This window comes from Pleurodeles waltl, chromosome 12 (assembly GCF_031143425.1).
Source record: "Pleurodeles waltl isolate 20211129_DDA chromosome 12, aPleWal1.hap1.20221129, whole genome shotgun sequence".
NCBI lineage: Eukaryota > Metazoa > Chordata > Amphibia > Caudata > Salamandridae > Pleurodeles > Pleurodeles waltl.
In genome coordinates, this window is record NC_090451.1 from 684,228,868 (window position 1) to 684,248,773 (window position 19,906).

General features: G+C 43.8%; 1 protein-coding gene across 1 annotated transcript in view; it reads left to right on the forward strand.

Annotated features, from left to right (window-relative positions):
- Positions 1-19,906, forward strand: part of DNAH2 (dynein axonemal heavy chain 2) — a 1,666,550-nt gene that overhangs the window by 1,338,584 nt on the left and 308,060 nt on the right. Inside the window, exons 67-69 of the mRNA XM_069218683.1 lie at positions 9,669-9,794; positions 16,119-16,267; positions 16,677-16,743. Of these exons, the coding sequence (XP_069074784.1) occupies positions 9,669-9,794; positions 16,119-16,267; positions 16,677-16,743 (342 nt within the window). The remainder of the gene's footprint in view (positions 1-9,668; positions 9,795-16,118; positions 16,268-16,676; positions 16,744-19,906) is intronic.

A 19,906-nucleotide genomic window follows, 5' to 3' on the forward strand; every position in this document is an offset into this window, starting at 1 on the left:
TCCATGTACAAGAGGGTGTCAAGCAAAAGGAGCAAATCTGCCTGCTAAGGGGCTGAATATATAAGTTTAATAGGCTATGGACAGAGCAGAACGCTAGAAATCAACGTAGAGCCAGGTGATCTCCAGAGAACGGAATGATACAGCATCACAGACTGAGATCTGTGCTTTAGGAATGAGGTGAACCAAGATCGTTCCTGCCCAGTGAGTCCCACTGCCTTCAGTTGTAATAGCAAGATGCCAAGATTGACCTTGTCAAATGCAGCAGAAAGAGATCTATGACTAGAATGCCTCTTCCCCTTCTTACAGACTGATTACAAGTTTGTTGGAGAGGTATTCAGAGCTGGGATACCACTCCACTCTATAATGGTCTAATATTTAGGAGTAAGGGTACACCTAACCCTTAGTTAATGGCTGTAAAATCCAACCAATAAAATCAGTGCAATAATAGCTCAGACTCAACCCACAACTCTCCCCAGACCCCCTCCTACAGCAAGAGGAGCATGTAATTTTCCTCCCTGCCAGGCAACATTCTTTTCTTCCCTCTGAGAGCCATCTAACCTCACTTCTCCCACCCCATGCCCTGTACTGCCCCTCACTCCCATTACCATCCCCTCGGAGCAGATGCTCAATGGGAGTATTACTGCACACAGCACTTGGATTTCTCTGTTTAATTTTGTCTGGAAAAAAGGGATTGGCTCAGTTATTGCCAATTACATGGAATTATCTTACAAAGTCCAAATTTATGTGCAGGAATTTTGAAAGGAAACGTTTTTTTCCATCTACTCGGTATCTAAGCACAAAAATCCCCAATACCTGGAGTTTCGGCGTTAATAGTTAATCCACCCATAGTGAACTACCTTGTGCTTGACCTCCATGGTATAATGTGCAATACATTTATTCTCTGCAGTGGATAGCCATGGAGTACAATCAGAAAACGTTCAGTGTACTCCTAAATAGCGCTAAAATGCTCCTGATTTCATCTGACATCCATCATCAGATAAGCAAGAATGCAAATTGATTGGATAAGTGTGTAGCATTTCGTAGATGTTTCAGAGGAACTCAGTAAATGGTGAAGTAGAAAAAAGTTTACATGTTTCCTAGCATGGCTGTCTTGCTTTGTGAGAAGAGTAATTGGTTGAATGCTATGACAGCCTTCTATGAAGATTCACTTTGACCAGGTAGCCTCTTCTTGATGTGATGACTTTACCACGCTTAATTGAGTTGCTTGTTTCATTTCACAGTAGACTTTCTGATTTGTTAATTGTGTCTTTATTTGTGGGACTGTGGCCCTGCCTCTGATTTATCCATTGCAGCTTCTATACGCTATTGATACCCTACATGGTGCCTGAATTTGTTACAAAAGGACATCACCAACCATTGTCAGATTTTCCTTTAGAAGATTCATGTTCCAGGGCTTTGTGTGGAACAGGTGTAATCGGGAAGGTGTTCCTTTATGCCAAGAGTATATTTCCTGGGATTCCTTGGTGTCTCTGGAGACCAGCTGCCTCTGAGCCAGAGGACAAGGTTTGCAACCTGACTTTGACACAGACGGTCAAGTTGGGAAATTTCAGAGTTCTCTCGTAGGGGATTCCCATGAATAGTCATAAGCGCTGAATAGTTCTGCATGCCTGCGGGGACCCCGGGGCACTGTTCTGAAGTGTCTTTTTAAATGTAGATGTTCGCCTTTCTTGAGGAAGGCCTGCAAAGTCACTTAAGAAAGTCAATGTGCAGCCTAGAGGAAAGGCTACAAAGGCCAAATTGTTCATTTTTCTGGTTGAAAAAAGGTTACTGTATTATAGATATACATTAAAAAAACATGTATATTCTAGAGATGATGTAGAAAAAAATCTATCACAAACCTTTTTACAACTTTAAAATAAGGATGAAGCAATGCAGGGCAGTGTAGCCCACAGGCTGCCATTATACAGAATGTAAATAGAGCTGTGCCTTTAAGAAGAAAAAGACTTCCTGTATCCCATCATGCATAGCAAAAGGCAGTTGCCTCAGTTCTTTTTTCTGGCTCCTTCTGACAGGACCCTGAAGCATTGAGCTCCATCTATTTATAGGTTTTTTGACTAAAATTCAACACAAATCCTTTGGATTTCATTTTCACTCTATGTTTTTCAACCAGAGTGACTGTTTTCTGTCTTTTTTTGTCAAATTCAGACAGATATTTAAGGCTTTTTCCACCAGCATACCTTCACTTTTTGATAAGTGCCCTAGCTGTGGCAGGAAGAAGGCCAAAACAGACCCACATCAAGTCTGTATTATTTGCCTGCCATCATCTCTTAAACCTGATGCCTGTGACATTTCTAAAACCTTCTCTTCGGCTAGACCATTACTACCGCTGGTCCCAGGGTTACTTGAACCGGCAATGGATATTTTTCTTACACCATCCACAACCAAGACTGCTCCTTCCAGACTCATAAAGAAATACTGTCCTCCTGAGCAGAACCCTTTATTTCTGAGAGCGGATCCAGTGCCCGATACGATGGTAATCGTGGCTGCTAAAAATCTACATTCAACATCTCTGTCGTCGTCCTCTCCACCAGACAAGGAGAGTAGAAAGATTGATGCCGCAGGCCGCAAAGTTTGCTCAACATCAGCCATCACCATGAAAGCGGCTAGTGCGACTGCCCTTTTGGGCAGGTATGAACACGCCCTTTGGTATTCTATGCTACAATTTGCTGATTACCTTCCCAAAGACAAAAAGGAGGATTTTTTGGAAATTGTAAACTAAGGCACCATGGTCTCCAAGCAGGTGATTAGCGCGGCTGCGGACTCCTCCATATTATCTGCTCATAGTTATTGTCATGGCATATCCTTAAGAAGACATTCCTGGCTACGCCTTACTTCACTCAAGCCAGAAGCGCAACAGAGGATACAGAACCTTCCTTTTTCAGATTCCACTTTGTTTGGGTCTCATGCTGACGATGAGATGTCTAGGATGAAGACAGAATTAGACACTCTTAAGGCAGTGGGCATCGAGAAGCCAAGAGAACAGCGGAAAACTTTCCGTCCCTACCACCGTAGATTTTTTGCTCAAAGGCTTCAAACTCCGCAGTGGGTGCTGCCTAGATCCCAGCACCAGCAACACCAGAGACCTTTTTTGACCCAGCAAAAACAAACAAGGGGTCGGTCCACACCACAGACCGCCCAAACAGGATGTCAAACATCAGCGTCTAAACCCTGAATCCTTACTTCCCCCTCTTCCGTTACCCACTCCGGTAGGGGGAAGTATTTCACATCATCTGGAAGAGTGACAACGCATAACATCAGACGCCTGGGTTTTGAATATTGTACAGAATGGCTATTGTCTCAGGTTCATAAACCCTCCGCCTTCTATTCCACCCAAACCGGTGAAATACCACCTCGACGCTCTCAAAGTAGAGGTCAGAGCCCTATTACAAAAGAAGGCGATAGAACCTGTTCCTATGAACCAGCAAGGAAAGGGAATCTACTCAAGGTACTTCCTGGTAGCAAAAAAAGACAAGCACGAGTTCCGACCCATTCTCGTTCTAAGAATAGCCAACAAATGGATTTGCAAAGAAAAATTCAGAATGCTATCCTTACACCAAATCTATCCCCAACTTCATCAAGGCGATTGGCTCTGTTCAATAGATCTCTGCAACGCTTACTTCCACATTCCTGTGGTCAAAAAACATTGGACGTTCTTAAGATTTCTCGTCGGACAAAGCCATTACCAATATACAGTGCTACCCTTCGGCCTCAAGTCAGCACCGAGGACGTTTTCCAAATGCATGGCGGTGGTGGCAGCCCATTTAAGGAAACATCGGAACTTCGTCTATCCCTACCTAGTCGATTTGCTCATAAAAGCATCCACATACCAAGAGGCCCAACAGCATTTCAATTGGACCTACCAACTACTCCAGAGACTGGGCCTTCAGGTCAATCTCTCCAAGTCCACAACATCACCTGTACAGAGGTTGCACTTCTTAGGCGCCATCATCGACACCACTCAAGCAAAGGTGTTTCCTTCGGAGGAACGACGGTTATCAATCCTCCAGAAGTGCCAGCTACTCGAGAAAATCCCTCCGACCACTGCAAGGACGGTATCCTCTCTCCTGGGGTCGATGGCGTCTTGCATCTGTCTCACTCCCAACGCTCGCCTCCATATGAGACATTTACAGGAGTGCCTAGAAAACCAATGGAATCAACTAGTAGACGATTGGGAGGACAGCATCCTTCTTTCTCCCCATGCCATTCAATCCCTCAAGTGGTGGTGTTCTCCAAGAAATCTCCTGAAAGGGATGCCATTCCACCAACAGCCTCCCACTCAGACGATAGTCACGGGTGCATCGCTGCTCGGATGGGGAGCGCATATGGATCACCTTCAGATTCCAGGCTCTTGGTCGCAGAGGGGAAGACTATATCACATCAATCTCCTAGAGTTACGACCAGTCCATCTTGCGCTCCAGGCCTTCCTCCCCGCATTGATTACGAAAACTCTGCTTCTCCAAACAGACAACATGGCCACCATGTATTACTTGAACAAACAAGGGGGCACCAATCCAGAACTCTGTCCCAAACAATTTGGCACTGGCTTCTAGCCAGGAACTTAACAATAGTAGCAGCTCACCTTCCAGGCATACATAATGTCCAAGCGGATGCCCTCAGCCGAGCAATGGACAAAAACCACGAGTGGGATCTGCACGACGATGTCGTCCACTCCATCTTTTCCATGTGGGGTACCCCTATAGATCTATTCGCAACCCCAGAAAACAAAAAATGCCAAGACTTTGCCTCCAGGTACTACCATCCAGGAACATTGGGTAATGCCCTGTGGATAGACTGGTCAGGAAAATGTCTTTACGCCTTTCCACCGCTTCCCCTGATACCGACAGTCCTCCTCAAGCTGTCTCACTCCAACACCAAGATGATTCTCATTGCTCCGGAGTGGCCACGGCATTGGTGGTTTCCGGACCTTCTTCACCAGTCACTCCGTTGACATATCAGATTGCCATGCCACCCCGACCTTCTCACGAAGTTTCGAGGCCAGATGAGACATCCCAACCTCTCGTCTTTGAATTGGGCAGCATGGCTCCTGAGCTAGTACAGTATGGTCACCTTAATCTTCCTCAGGACTGAATGGAGATTCTAAGGGAGGCAAAACGCCCTTCCACAAGAACAGCTTATGCCTTCAAATGGAAAAGGTTCTGCATATGGTGTTCGGACAAGAACTTTGACCCAACGACATGCGGAGAACAAGCTATTCTTCCATATCTATTACACCTGGCATAGTCTGGCTTACAGTTTTCATCAATCAGAGTACACCTTGCAGCTCTAACAGCATATAGGAAAAGTCCTTCACAAACCTCTTTCTTTAAAATCCCAGCCATTAAAGATTTCCTAGAAGGTTTAAAAAATGTTTTTCCTTCTACTAGACGTCCATCTCCTTTCGCTTCTGATGCTACACCCCTTTGAACCTTTACTAAGCATTACTCTCTTGATTCGGATGCTAGGACAGATGCTCAAGTTGGACAGGCCTCTCTTAAGAATTTCTTTGCATGATTTATTATTTCTTTATTGTTCTGTCTACTCCACCGCTGTTATTGGGATGGGCTTGCTAATCTATTCAGTGCTTATGACTATACATGGAAATCCCTGTGAGAGAAGGAATAGTTTATTACCTGTAACTCCAGTTCTCTCGTAGGGGTATTTCCATGATAGTCATAAGCAACCCTCCCTCCTCCCTGGTGAAGTTGACATGATAATAATTATTATAATAATATTAATAATGAAAGATATTTTCAGACTTCTTCACGTCACATTACAAGCCTACAAAAAGAACTGAGGCAACTGCCTTTTGCTATGCATGATGGGATACAGGAAGTCTTTCTCTTCTTAAAGGCACAGCTCTATTTACATTCTGTATAATGGCAGCCTATGGGCTACACTGCCCTGCATTGTTTCATCCTTATTTTAAAGTTGTAAAAAGGTCTGTGAAAGATTTTTTCTACATCATCTCTAGAATATTCATGTTTTTTAATGTATATCCATACTACAGTACCCTTTTTTCAACCAAAAGAATGAACAATTTGGCCTTTGTAGCCTTTCCTCTAGGCTGCACATTGACTTTCTTAAGTGACTTTGCAGGCCTTCCTCAAGAAAGGCGAACATCTACATTTAAGAAGACACTTCAGAACAGTGCTCCGGGGTCCCCGCAGGCGTGCAGAACTATTCAGTACTTATGACTATCATGGAAATACCCCTACGAGAGAACTGGAGTTACAGGTAAGAAACTATTCCTTCATCTGCACAGCCAAGCAAAGTGGACGAAAATCATATCTATGTTCCAGGGCCTCAGCAAATACCTTCTTCGACTAGCAAAGTGCCCTCTGCATGGGCCTAGAGGCGTTCTCTGTGAACTAAAGGGGGAGTGATGGGCCTTTTAAGATCAAGTCTGACAAATTCACCTACACTGGACAGAGCAGTGATCACCAGTATGATGTCATCTTCCTTGGTTTTCGAGGCTTCCAGTGTGATTATGGAAGTGCCTTGGGAGGGGTGTACTTGGTTTTGAAGACGTATCAGGTTGATTTCATGTGGATAGTGATCTTTGCCTGATGATGTGTGCACATCAGAAAAACAGTGGCTTCAGTCCTCTGCATAAATGTTTTCTACACAGTTTAATTGTTCATTTATCTTCAATTCAAAATATGCTGTTTTACTGTAAATGGCACATTTACATTTTCCTGATTTGGGTCCTTGCTCTAAGTCCTTAGCATGAGTAAGCTCCATTTCACTGATAGATACATCATGTGCTGGGGTCCCATAGAAAGATGGGCAGCAGGGCAGTCTGAAAACAAAACATTCAGGCAACCATTCTCCCTCAGAAACAAATGGTTAGCAAACTTCAGACAATTACAACAACAAAAACGGTTCCAGTATACAGCCTGGCATCTCTTTAGTCATCAGGCACCTGTGCCGTACATCTAGCTGTTTATGAAACACTTGATTGATAGGACACTGTAACATAGGCTTATGTCCCAAACTAGACAAGAAGAGTATGACAGCATGGTATTATACAGAAATGTGAAAATCACCTCTTACAGGAACATCAATTAGAGGTAGCCAGGGGTAACAGCTGGTCCTCTGAATCCACATTCTAGGCATCATAAGTAAGTGGTACTGGCATGTCTATGACAGTTAGCTAGATTGCTAAAGATTTGGTTACTTTCTTTAGTGTCTACTGTTTGCTCTTCTCCCAGCCCCCGAGTGGCACAAAGGAGTCAGTGGTAAGGGTGAAGCAAAGGGCCAATCCTGCAATGTCTTTTCCCCTAACTGGCATTTTCGTAAAGTAACCTCTTAAAGTTCCCAATACTTCAAAAAAAGATGTGTGGGAGAAGATTCAAGGGCTTCAATTCCATTTCCATAATGCTTCAATGAAAAATACCTGTCCTTGACACGTATCGATGTTGAAGCTGAAGGCCAAGCTGTGCTATAAATGTGAAGCAATGTGGTGGTATGCCTGTACACAAAAAATCTGACCTCAACCATGCAGCAAGAGGATCCATTATGGAAGGGGTGGCAAAATGACTCTGAGCTTGTTGGATCTGAATCCTCCCAGAGCAGCTGGATAAGTCCTGTTAATAACTGACACTCGGGAACTGAGGCAAAGGCACATACTGAACTTGTTCAGTGAGTTAAACAAGAGCCTCTGGTGTATCAAGGTTGCCTAATGCAAGGCTTTCAGGAAGAAACATGAGTGCTCTTCTCAGCACTTGCTATCTGAAGATAAGCCCTTGCCTGTGGGCCTATATAATCAATGCATGAAATAAATTCACATTTTAAGCATTGTTTATATTGCACTCCTGGTAGTGAACTAAACCCAGGCAGCACCACACAAGTCATACAATCTACCTTCAACCACAATAAACATAGAAGAAAACCACCTATATTCTGGGTTCCAAGCTTTAGGGTGAATATACCCTTTCTGTCTGCATATCAGCTGTAGAAAATTGCAGACACAGCTATTGAAGGACACATTCAATAGATACCACACCCAACCTTGCCTCTTTATCTTTTTGGTAAGGGTTGGCCGAATCCTTTTGGCTGCAATCAGGAATCTAAACACCTCTGCGATCTTGATCACGCTCAAGAGACTAGTGAAACAGTGACCTGTTCATTAGCTCCTAATTTGCTCTACTTGACATTTTAATGCTACAAAATGACCTAAAGATCACACAAAAACATTTCCTCAAACAGCGGAGCCCTGATGGTTTCTTTGTATCCAGTGCACCATTTAAGAGAAATATTACTAGACAATATGAAAATGTAAATTGAAATTAAGAAAGTTTTCAAGCCAACCACTCCTGAGAGAAAAAGGAAGAGGTACAGGAAAAATGTGCACTGCCTCGGTTGACATCAAGCAGATTTTCAAATGTGTAAGCCAGAAGCTTTCATAGAGTACTACTAACTCCAAAATAAATGTGACTGCAATAGAGAAAATGTTAAAGGGCATTCGCCTAAAGAGAGACGGGCTGACTGGGCAGTACAAGGGAATGAGATGAGAACCAGCTCTTTTAGATCAATTTGACTGCAGTTGAATATAGACAAAACAGCCTACTCACTGTAAAGAATGTGGAATAGCTTCTGTCTACTGGGTGCAGGGGAAGGAGCCTAGAGAGTCTTCCAACGGAATTTAGTGTCTGAACAATAGGATTTGCCACAGATGTGAACCAAAACCGGTGATGTCTTCCCAAGCATTAAGGTTATGGAGAAAAACTTAACTCATAAGACATATTTTAATGGGCATTCAGGCTATGCCGCAAAGTCAATTTGGGAAGCCAGTTGGGAAGGAACTGTAATCATGTTGTCGGGGATAATGAAGTGAGGGATGAAATCCTACATGTTGCTTCCAAGAACAAAGAAATGCTTACCTGAGGTAGTAAGATTTTGATATTTTCTGACTTAATGCAAGATGACTTTTCAAGACATTGTAAAGGAGTTTTTAGAATTCGGCATTTAGCCATCTAGTTAACACCCAATGAAACCTTGAGTCTTTTGAGAAGCAAAGGCCTTCTACATTTATACAGGTTGAAGCAGCTTACACATTTATGGATTCTATCTGTGAAATGGATCCCAGTTGAGCTTGTGCAGTATTGGAGGTGCAACCCTTTATGTATTGCTTATAGATTGAGCTTACTTGATTCTACGCCCCACTCCAGTTACAGTTTGAACAAGGTTGGAGGGAAAAGTTATATAAGAGATTGATAGATTTTTGGTCTCACCTCATTGTTACTTTCCCCGTTGGTTTTGCTACTCTTCACTTCCCCTTCTCTAGGTTCCCTTCCAAATTTTTAGGAACAGTGGATGGGATTACAAAGTACTGTACTGCAAAAATACCTAAGTAAAGGCATTAAACAATAAACATTGTGATGATTTGGTTGGTTGATGGATGCATTCCGGACACGGAAGGAAGTGTTCACTTACAGCAGCATTTAATGTGTTTGCTGCCAGTTATCATGGTGTACACTATATTATCTCCTCTAAAAATGGCAAAACCAAAATGAGAGCCATTTGTAGAATGAACCCATGCCAGGTAAGTTAATTGGATTCACTTTGTAAATAAGAGTATTCTACCTTTAAACGCTGGCCGGGGTTGAAATGCATTTTCATTATATGTTTTCTTTGTTTCTTTGTAGGGCCTCGAGGAAGACCTTGGCTATCTGGTGGGAGATTGCCTTCTGGCATCTGCTTTCTTGTCATACTTAGGACCTTTTCTCTCCAGCTACCGGGAGGAAATGGTCTCAGAGATCTGGGTGAAAGAGGTGCGTCACAGCCAGTAGTCCACAAATTTGGCATGGGCATAATTCTGAGGTGTTGCAAGAATCAGGCATGGAGTTTGACTTTGAACATGGACCAGTTATGCCAGATTGCCTCCTTTTTCACTGTATGCCTGTTGAAAGCATATGCTAATGCCCATGTAGCACAAAGACACTGAAGTATTCCTCTTTTGCAATTATTCTAAAGATGCACTCTTCCATAAATGTTTTCCTTGCACCAGACAAGAAAGATTGACAGCGAGTGTGAGAAGGACATCTGTCAATGGCTCATGACTAACACCCCATGCAGTCTTTTACCATTATCACTTCAGTGTTTCTCAGTGTCATAAACCCTGTATAGACTCTGAGTGTGGTGTCACCAATATGGGCTTTCAGCATCAGCCCCGCATAGACTCAAGGACTGCTATGTGGGCTCTCAGTGTCCTTAATCCTTTACGGACTCTCAGAGCCATGCTTCCTATTTTAGCCATCAGTGTCATCATGACATTTTGGGCCTGATTACAACTTTGGCGGATGAGATACTCCATCACAAATGTGACGGATATCCCGCCCACTTTATTACAAGTTCCATTATATCCTATGGGACTTGAAAAACAGCGAGCTGGATATTCGTCACGTCTGTGGTGGAGTATCCCATCTGCCAAGGTTGTAATCATGCCCACAGAGTCTTGACGCCTTCACAGCTGCCTGTTTTAACTGTCAGTGTTATAACCCTCCTCAAAGGTCTTACTGCTTTGTGGTCAGTATAATTATGCCTATACTCTTAATGTCATCACTCGTATTTTGGTTCTCAATGCCATCAGCAATCTCAAATGTCACTGCTGTATAGGGACTCAAATACAACCCTAGACAGACACTCAATTTCATCCCTCCTGTTTAGGTTCTCAATGTCATCACCCCACATAGAATCTCAACACCCTCACTGTCATGTTGACTGTCTATTTCACAACATGTCTAAATCATTCCTGTCAAGCCTCTCCTATACAGGGTGTCAATATCATAACAGTTATGTAGTCTCTAAATTCAGCACTCATATTTTGGCTATCAACAGCATCATTCATTGTAGACTCTGTCATTATGGCCCTTACCGCCGTGTTCATGCTGGCGGTCAAAACACTGACCGCCAACGTCCCCAGATCCCCACCGGCCAAATAATGAACCTTCCTCTGGGCCAGCGGGCGGAAACATTGTTTCCGCCCGCCGGCCCACAGGAAGGCCTGGCCGGGACATTGACAGCAGCTCCATATGGAGCCGCTGCCAATGTCTCTGTGCAGCGGGTGCAGCTGCACCCATCGCACAGATCACTGCCCGAAAATCAGGCACTGACCTGTGCGACAGGACACTGCACTGGGGCCCCGGTGCACCCCTTCTGCCAGCCTTTCCCTGGTTGGGAAGCCTGCCAGGGAAAGGCTGGAGGATTAGGAAACATTATCCGAGGGGTAGCCCCGCTGCCCTGTCGGATAATGTTTCCGCCCGCTGCCAGGCTGCCTGACGGTGGAAGCCTGGCAGTCAGTGAGGGCTTCGGGATCATTATGTGCTGGGTTGGGCCGCCATGCCGGCTGGCGGTTTCACCCGCCAACACCGTCATGGCGGTTTATAATGACCGTCTATGTCTCCATAGGCTGTCAGTATAATAATAGACAGGTTTCCAAAGTTTACATTGAAGGGACGTGATGCTCAAAGTTCTTAATGCTTTTATGTAATTGTTTTCAATGAGAACTTTACCAAAAATCTAAAGCCAACACATGTTTCGTGACCTCTTAATTCATTTGTTGGTTCATCCAGGCTTGTTAAAAAATATTTTTAAGAAACATAATAACACAAGGGATAACATTTAACATTACTATATGAAAACCATCAGGCTTGGCAATGCACTCAATCTACAACAAGTTGTCTGGCTTATTCTCCTTCTTTGAGATCCTCAAAATAAAAAAGTAAATACCACAAATGTATTCAGTCTTATTCTCCATAACAATCGGAATGGCTCCTCCGTTCCTATCCCCAGCTGTGCCAGTCCTCACCCTTTTCATCCGGCACCGACGCACGCAGAGTTGCTTGCACGGGGTCTCTCTGCATCCCTCCATGCAATGTAAGATATTTTTGTATTAGCGCCCCCCTGGGTCTAACTGGGGCTCCGCTTGGATTCCTGCCTATGGGTCCTCTCCTGGTGCCTAGTGTCAATCTGGTTCAGCTCTTTATTATTGTTGGGTCAGTACTTATGCTTGCATGTGCACCTCTTCTGATGCTGTCCACGACATCGCCCTGACTGTACCAATTTTTCTTGTCAAGACTCAACACTTTAGAAGAGAACCTCCTGGAGGAGGTACAACTACTACTAGTCATATGCAGGTCAGATTTAACATATTTTTGCACAGACTCTGCCACAATAAGAGATCAGGATCCTGTTAATGACAATGACAACATCTAGAGGAGCATAAGAGTGCTTTACAGGAAGCTAAGGGTCTGGATATCAATCCACCTTCAGGTCCGACTCCGGCTGACACTTCTCCCTACTACAGAGTCTTTAAGAAAACAGCTGATGTTTTGGAACTGACCTGCCTTCAGCTGAGTCAACAAATAACATCTTCACGGATATTTTACAATCATCCACTTCAGCTGCAAATCCTCTGCTTTTCTCTTAATTAAGCTTTTGTTATTCCTGTAAAAGATATATGGTCAAATCTACTTCCACCCCGGCACCGAATAGGTTCACTGCTCTCAGGTATAGTCCTGCAAGCACACAGGAAGTACTTGTGTTTTGTAGTGGGGTCCACTCATTACCAATTTACAGTACTTCCATGTTCACTAACATCAGCACCTCAAGTCTTCATCAAGGTGATGATGGTGGTAGTGGCATTTTTCAGAAAATCAGGAATTCTGGTGCTTTCATACTTGCATGACTGTTTGCCCAAGGTGCAGTCTCAGCAGATAATGTTGCACCACCTGCATTCAACAGTATCCCTTCTATTCCTGTTGGGTCTTTTTCATCACAAACCCAAATCTCATCTGGAGCCTTCACAGTGCCTTCTGTTGTTAGGGACAGTACTGGACAAAACATCCTTCCAAGCTTATCCTCTCCTTCAGAGTATCCAAGACATTCCGAATATGATTCAGCTGTTTAGGGAAGGTGTTCAGATTCTAGCCTGGAAGGTCTTACACTTGCTTGCTCTGTAGACTTCTTGCATCCTCTTTGTCACTTTTGCACACTAGTGCACGATGGCACTTTAGTAGTGCCTCCGCAGGCAGTTGGTCTAACACAAGGAAAGTCTGTCTGACACTATAATACTTTCACGGAATGCTGCTGCAGACCTAGTTTGATGGTCGGTAGAGGGAATACCTATTGAAGTGGAGATCCTTCCTCACTCCAACAACAGTGACCACTGCGGTGACGAAGCATCAAACCTCGGGTGTTGTGCTAATCTGGAGGACAGGAAACTCTGGTCTCTGGAAGGGTGGGTTCTTCAAATCTTCTGCTAAAACTGCAACCAATGTGACTGCCACTCAAAGACTTCCTTGTTTGGCAGCCAGTTGGTTCAGAACTTGATGGACAATATAGCCAGATGACATATGTCAACAAACAGGAAGGAGTAGGGTCCCATGCTTTGTGTCATGAAGCATTGAGATTCTGTTCTTTGGCACAGCATCAAGGAATTTGTTTTTTTTACAAATCATCTGGCAAGCTCCCTGGATAAGAGTTAACAGCCTGATTCTGTATTATCTTGCCGATGAAGAGTGGTGGCTTCATTTTAGATGTAGACCATCACATCTTTGTGTGTGAGGCACCCTTCAGGTGGACTCGTTTGCCCTCAGACAATTCCCATTGCCTGAGTTTCTGTAGCCTCCAGCATTTGTTGCACTGGGCCATGAGGGACATGTTTCATCAGTTATACTGGAACTTTCCACTTCCCCGTGCTTTACCTCCCATATTCTTCATTACTGAATGTTGATGAAGGTACACCAGGCTTGTGCACAAGTTATTCTCATTGCCCTGGATAGAAAAGGGTGCAGTACACCGAGCTCCTGCATCTCTACTGTTGTCCTCTACTTCATCTTCCACACAGGGTGAACTTCCTTTCCCAGTTAGCGGGTCACATATTACACTGCAACTCCAGAGTCTCCATTTACAGGCTTGGAGATTGAATGGGGACAGTTAACTTCTTTCTCCCTGCAACCTGAAGTGGTCAGCGTCACACTTTTAGATAGTTGCCCTTCAACTAACTCTGGTTATTCCAGAAGGTGAAACGTATTTGTTAAGGAAAACAACATGGACCCTTTCAAATCCACCCTTTCTGAGATAGTTTGATTTGTGTTTTTGCTTGGCTTTGCAGTGGGCAAGGTAAACGGTTACAGTAGAACACTGGCAATGTTTCTTTGCCTTCCTGCTCCACTGTCATTGTTTAAATCAACCATAGTTATTTTTGTTTGTCAAAGGGTTAAATGCTTCAGTTGGATTTAGATTTAGTTAACGTTTTAATGCAGACCCTTTTTGAGCCCCTTCACAATTATAATTCTCAAAAACATTTTTGCTGCAATTACATCAGCCAGATGCATTGGTGAATTGGAAGCCCGAAGCATCAAACCTCCATACTCCGTTTTTCCCAGGCAAGTTAGAACTCTGCACAAAAGCTTCCTTTCTTCTCAAGGTGGTATCATCTTTTTATTTGGGACAAACTGTCACTCTTCCTACCGTTTATTGTCCTCTTCATTCATTAAATAAAAAGAAGAGATTGCATAGACTAGATCCAAAAGAGACAGTTTTTATATCAAAAGAATGCACTTCAGATTTGATGAGCAGCTTTTTGTAGGATACACGGTCTACAGAAATAGTAAAAGAGTTCTAAAAACGAATAAACCATGCTGGATAGTTCTCTGCATTAAGATATGTTCTGTTCTAGCAATGAAATACCTTCCTTAGGATCTCTGAGCACATGCCACCAGGGCAAAGACTTCTACCTCAGCTTTTACCAGGGTCATTTTTGTCACTGATATATGTCGGGCAGCAACTTAATCCTCCCTTCATACCATTGGCAGACATTATTGTCTGGATTCTGAAGTACAATGTCTCTTTGCATGTTTCATACTTCAAGATTTTCTAGTCTGACCATTTGTTCAGACTCTCCAACTAGGGGGGTATTACTTTAAAGTCAGAGGTGACAAATCTACAGGTATAACTATCCATTGGAAGAAAAAGTTACTCACCTTCAGCAACAAACTATATGGGGAATATTCTACCTGAAGAATCCTCATCAACCCTTCCCTGTTTAGAAGAAAGTTAACATATGCCCAACATTAGTAGTAATAGTAAAATAAGATCCCAATTGAGATTTCTCTGCACTGTGTAAAACATGATGTTATTCAGTCTCAGCTTCAACAGGCATTGAAAAATATAGGAACTGCTAGTGGTGTGCTACTACCGGTGCTTTATAGGAGGCAGGGACTTCACAGAGATACTATCCCTGACATTGTCATGAAGCCAGCGCCCTCCATCAACGTCAATGAGCAATACTTAGATTTTCCAGGTCTAGTCAGACACCTGGGGATATTCACAGGTGAGGAATCCGCAGGTAGATGAAGTATGTACCAGAAAGTTTGTTACCAAATCTAAGGAACTTTTTGTCTAGGACAGGCAACATTTGATTATGCCATTATTGAGATTTTGCCATTGGTCATATTAAGCTTACCTCTGAATAGATTCTCAAAATGACCATCTCCAAAGTGACTTACAATTCCATCACCCTATTCAGGCTATCAATATCATCAACCCTATAAACACTCACAATCAGTCTTATATAGATTATATAGATTCATGAAATAATAACATCTATTCGGCCTCATCATCCCTGGATAAGGTATCACCACCATTAGATTTTAGTTTTGCTGCATAAACCATAATTTAATGCTCCCAGTTTGAACTACCCCACTACTAAATATCAACATACCTATTTAGACATTCGCAAGCACCCCTTTCATATTCAATGTCATTCCTTGTCTTTAAGTAGCGTAAAGGTTAATGGAAGAATTCAGAAACGTATATGTACTATCCCATTAAAGGGGAAACACACAAGGTAGTGTATTCAGATGTGAATTGATTTTTCCGTGTATTTGGTTCCTGAAATTAGCGGTGGTCATTGTGTATTTTCTTTGGGCATGTTTAATAGATCTCCGAATCTTGAACTTGCCTCCATCATATATGTATGTTAAAGTGGTGTAGAAGACTTGTAACATGATGAGTGTGACCGTATCACACAGGTAGCATGCTCATCACCAACAACAGGATAACCATGTCTGTATTGTTTGTTACACTTTTAGCTTCATGATTTCATGTTGCCACACTCGCCGCAGTTCTCGTTCGCCTTCTTTCTTGCCAAGCCAACCAATGTACGTGACTGGAACATTCAGGGGCTGCCATCAGATGCCTTCTCCACTGAAAATGGTGTTATTGTCACCCGTGGACACCGGTAAGGAAACCTATAGCTTTATGTCCATTGTAGATTGTATTGTGCTAGAGATGGAGTTGGTAGTAAGATAGTCACACCCCTAAACAATTTCCTTGTTTGGGCTTCATATTTTAACCCTTGGAGCAAGCAGAGTACACTACATTATGGATACTGACCACTTGGCAAAACCCAGGACAGACTACATCTTTTACATTGACTACGTTTCCTCCCTTGCCCCAATCTCATCCATAACACGCATGCACAACCTTGTCCCCCTTGACCACCTCATAAGTATGAAGGCCAGCTGAGATTTCCCTTCGCAAACGCTGCCTCAAAGAATGATGTGATAAGAAAGGCAGCAATAGAAATGTGCTGAGAATCTGCATATGGGGTTTTCACTTTGTTTTTCTCTCTGTTTCACACTTTGTAGTTGGCCGCTTATGATAGATCCTCAAGGACAGGCTACAAAATGGATCAAAAACATGGAGGCAACTGTGGTAAGCAGCAAGTGGTTAAAGCACACTGTATTAATAAACCCTGCTTATAGTTACATTCTTCATCAGTAGCCAACTTTACTGGTGACAGTGTGATCAGTCGCTTTATATTCTTTGAATGCTCATGTTTTAAAGGATTAACAAAGGAAGGACTGTATGGAAATTCAACATCAGCAGTCTGTTTGATATCTCAGAAAATAGATTTGGGGTACCACAAAAATACAGATATGAATTTCACCTAGTACTTGTGTTTGGCCTGTCTGTATGTATAAAAGTTGTGGCAGACATAGTAACTGAGGTTCTAAGAGATGGTCATTTATCCCATTTGCATAATTTGGTCAGTAAGCAGCCATCATAATTAGAAACCAAGGGCCAGATATACTATTTCCCCAGTATTGGATCTTTCATAGATTCACATCCTTGAATCATTCACTGTTGTTGAAGTGGAAGTCCCATGGTACCATAATAAAGTAGTATGTATCATTATTATAGGCTATAATGGCAATGAACAATCACTTCTATTGCATACCTATGTCCTTTTAAAAAATAGAACCAAACTTCAGCCAATCAGGCAATAGCACCCTCCAGAACACTCTCAAGAGAGGCTGAGTCCCTCAGACTTTATACCGCATGTCATGTGAAGGGAGTCTCATTGAGCTCTGCTCAGCTTCTTCAGCTATTTCTTGTTTTGGATCATCCAAGATTATATTTCCTGTTTCACTTCTCTTACCTTGGCATTAATATGTGAGAACAGCAGAAAAAAGAAGAGGTTACACCCTGAAGACCTTAGGAGTCTATCTACTACCTTCATCCAGCCCGCAAGGTAAAGGACTACACAATGGGGGTCATTCTAAGTCTGGCGGGTGGCGGAGACCGCCCGCCAGACTTCCCCCTCCGAAATACCGCTCCGCGGTCGAAAGACCGCGGAGGGTATTCTAAGTTTTTCCCTGGGCTGGCGGGCGGTCGCCAAAAGACCGCCCGCCAGCCCAGGGAAAAACTCCCTTCCCACGAGGATGCCGGCTCGTAATCGAGCCGGCGGAGTGGGAAGGTGCGACGGGTGCTGTTGCACCCGTCGCGTATTTCACTGTCTGCCAAGCAGACAGTGAAATACTTGTAGGGGCCCTCTTACGGGGCCCCGCGACCCCCCCTACCGCCATCCGGTTCCCGGCGGGCGGACCGCCGGGAACTGGATGGCGGTAGGGGGGGTCGGAATCCCCTCGGCGGCGCAGCTAGCTGCGCCGCCTTGGAGGATTCAATAGGGCGGCGGTACACTGGCGGGAGACCGCCAGTGTTGCCGGTCTGACCGCGGCTTTACCGCCGCGGTCAGAATGCCCTGCGGGGCACCGCCGGCCTGTCGGCGGTGCTCCCGCCGACCCTGGCCCCGGCGGTCTAAGACCGCCGGGGTCAGAATGACCCCCAATGTGTCTAACCTTTTCCTCTAAAACTTTCACGTATAGATAGATGAGGCTTTTATTGTGGCAACAGAAACTTAAATGTGTCAGTTTTGATGAGGAGGACAGTGAGGATTCCATCACCTCACAGGAGAGGCGAAAGGGAGAGGTTGCACAGCAGAAAAGCCTTAAAAAGACTCTCCGTGAGTCTTCAAGGGGCACTTCTTAGAAAGAGAAAAAGGAAAAAACCTCCTCAGAGGCAAGATCAGACCCTACAACTCCCGCTTCAGTACTGACACTACATCAGGGAAATCATCTTCAGAAGCCAGTCATGGTGAAACATAACCTGAAAATGAGGCGTCTACGGCAAAACCCCTGTCAAAATTGTCAACAACAATTATGTTGACAATGTCGACGACCACAACCGCGTTGACTATTACAGCCTCATCTACGACGGCCTCTTCTACAATAGGCATTGTCTACAACAGGCCTTATCTGAGACAGGTCTTGTCAATGTTAGGCTCATCGTCGACAACAAACCTCATAGACAACAACCTCACTGATGATAATCTCATCGACAACACAAACGACAGTGAAAACACCGTAGTTGTCAACAAAAACAAGACACCATATAGTCCATCATAACTTAATGTCAAGAATAAAGGTGTCTAATGTGATTATGTCTACAACAGGCAGCAATATATAGACAGGCAATATGTGGAGCAATTTCACCACTTCGCTCCGCCTCCAACTCCGGAGCGCATGGTTCAAGTCCTGTAGCTCTAGTACTAGACCTACAGGGCCTGTTACAGGATTACTACAAACACCTTCCTGAGCCTACAAGGTCACATCATCTCCTATACATCAGCATCCTCCAATGCTCCTGCCATTTCAAGAGTGACACCAGTGTCAAATATTGCCGTACATCATCGGAACGACCTGTCCCAGATGATTCTGGTGGTTTCCATACCCTCATGGAACGGGTGTCCAAACAATTCCAACTTCCAGTAACAAACAAGCAATCATTTATTTTCTTTATGATTTTAAAGAGAAAGGCTGTGAAAGCTGTTCCTATTTTTGATTATACCTGGGAGGAATTACAGTCATGGAAAACCCTGCCATGGTCACAGCAGTCCTACCAAGGATGGATATGGAGTATAGAGCACCTGAAGACTCACCACCATCTCTTGTGAACACCCAAAACCAAACTTAGTCATCACATAAGTAGCTCATAGTCGCAAAAGGACAGAAGCAAAAACAAAAAAAGATTCTGCAGGAAGGAGAAAGCTCCTCATCGGAAATCATAGATTACTCTATGGATATAGTTTCATTAGGATCCTGACAGCTGGCAAGGTCAGCGATGCTTAAACGCCAAGGTTGGTTGAAAGTCAAAGCATTTAGACCTAAGATAAAATAAAAACAATATTAGATACTCCTTAATATGGTGACGCTCTGTTTGGCAAGCACGTCGACGATGCCTTGCAAGCAGTCAAGGTGGACACTGACACAGCAAGATCTTCAGGCACATTGTAGTTTCAAAAAACACCCTCACAGGGCCCCACGGAAGAGGCATGGTTTCATATTGAGGAGGATACCAGAAATATCAGACCAATCTGCCCTCTCACCAACCCTTTACGCCAGCTTACCAGACAGCAATCTACCCCCAAGCAACCACCAAGGAGGAGGCAGGAAGAAGGCACAAGTAGCAAACAGTGACAATGTTGTAGGGCCGGTTATGCCCCCTACAACACACCATCCTGTGGAAGAAAATAAAT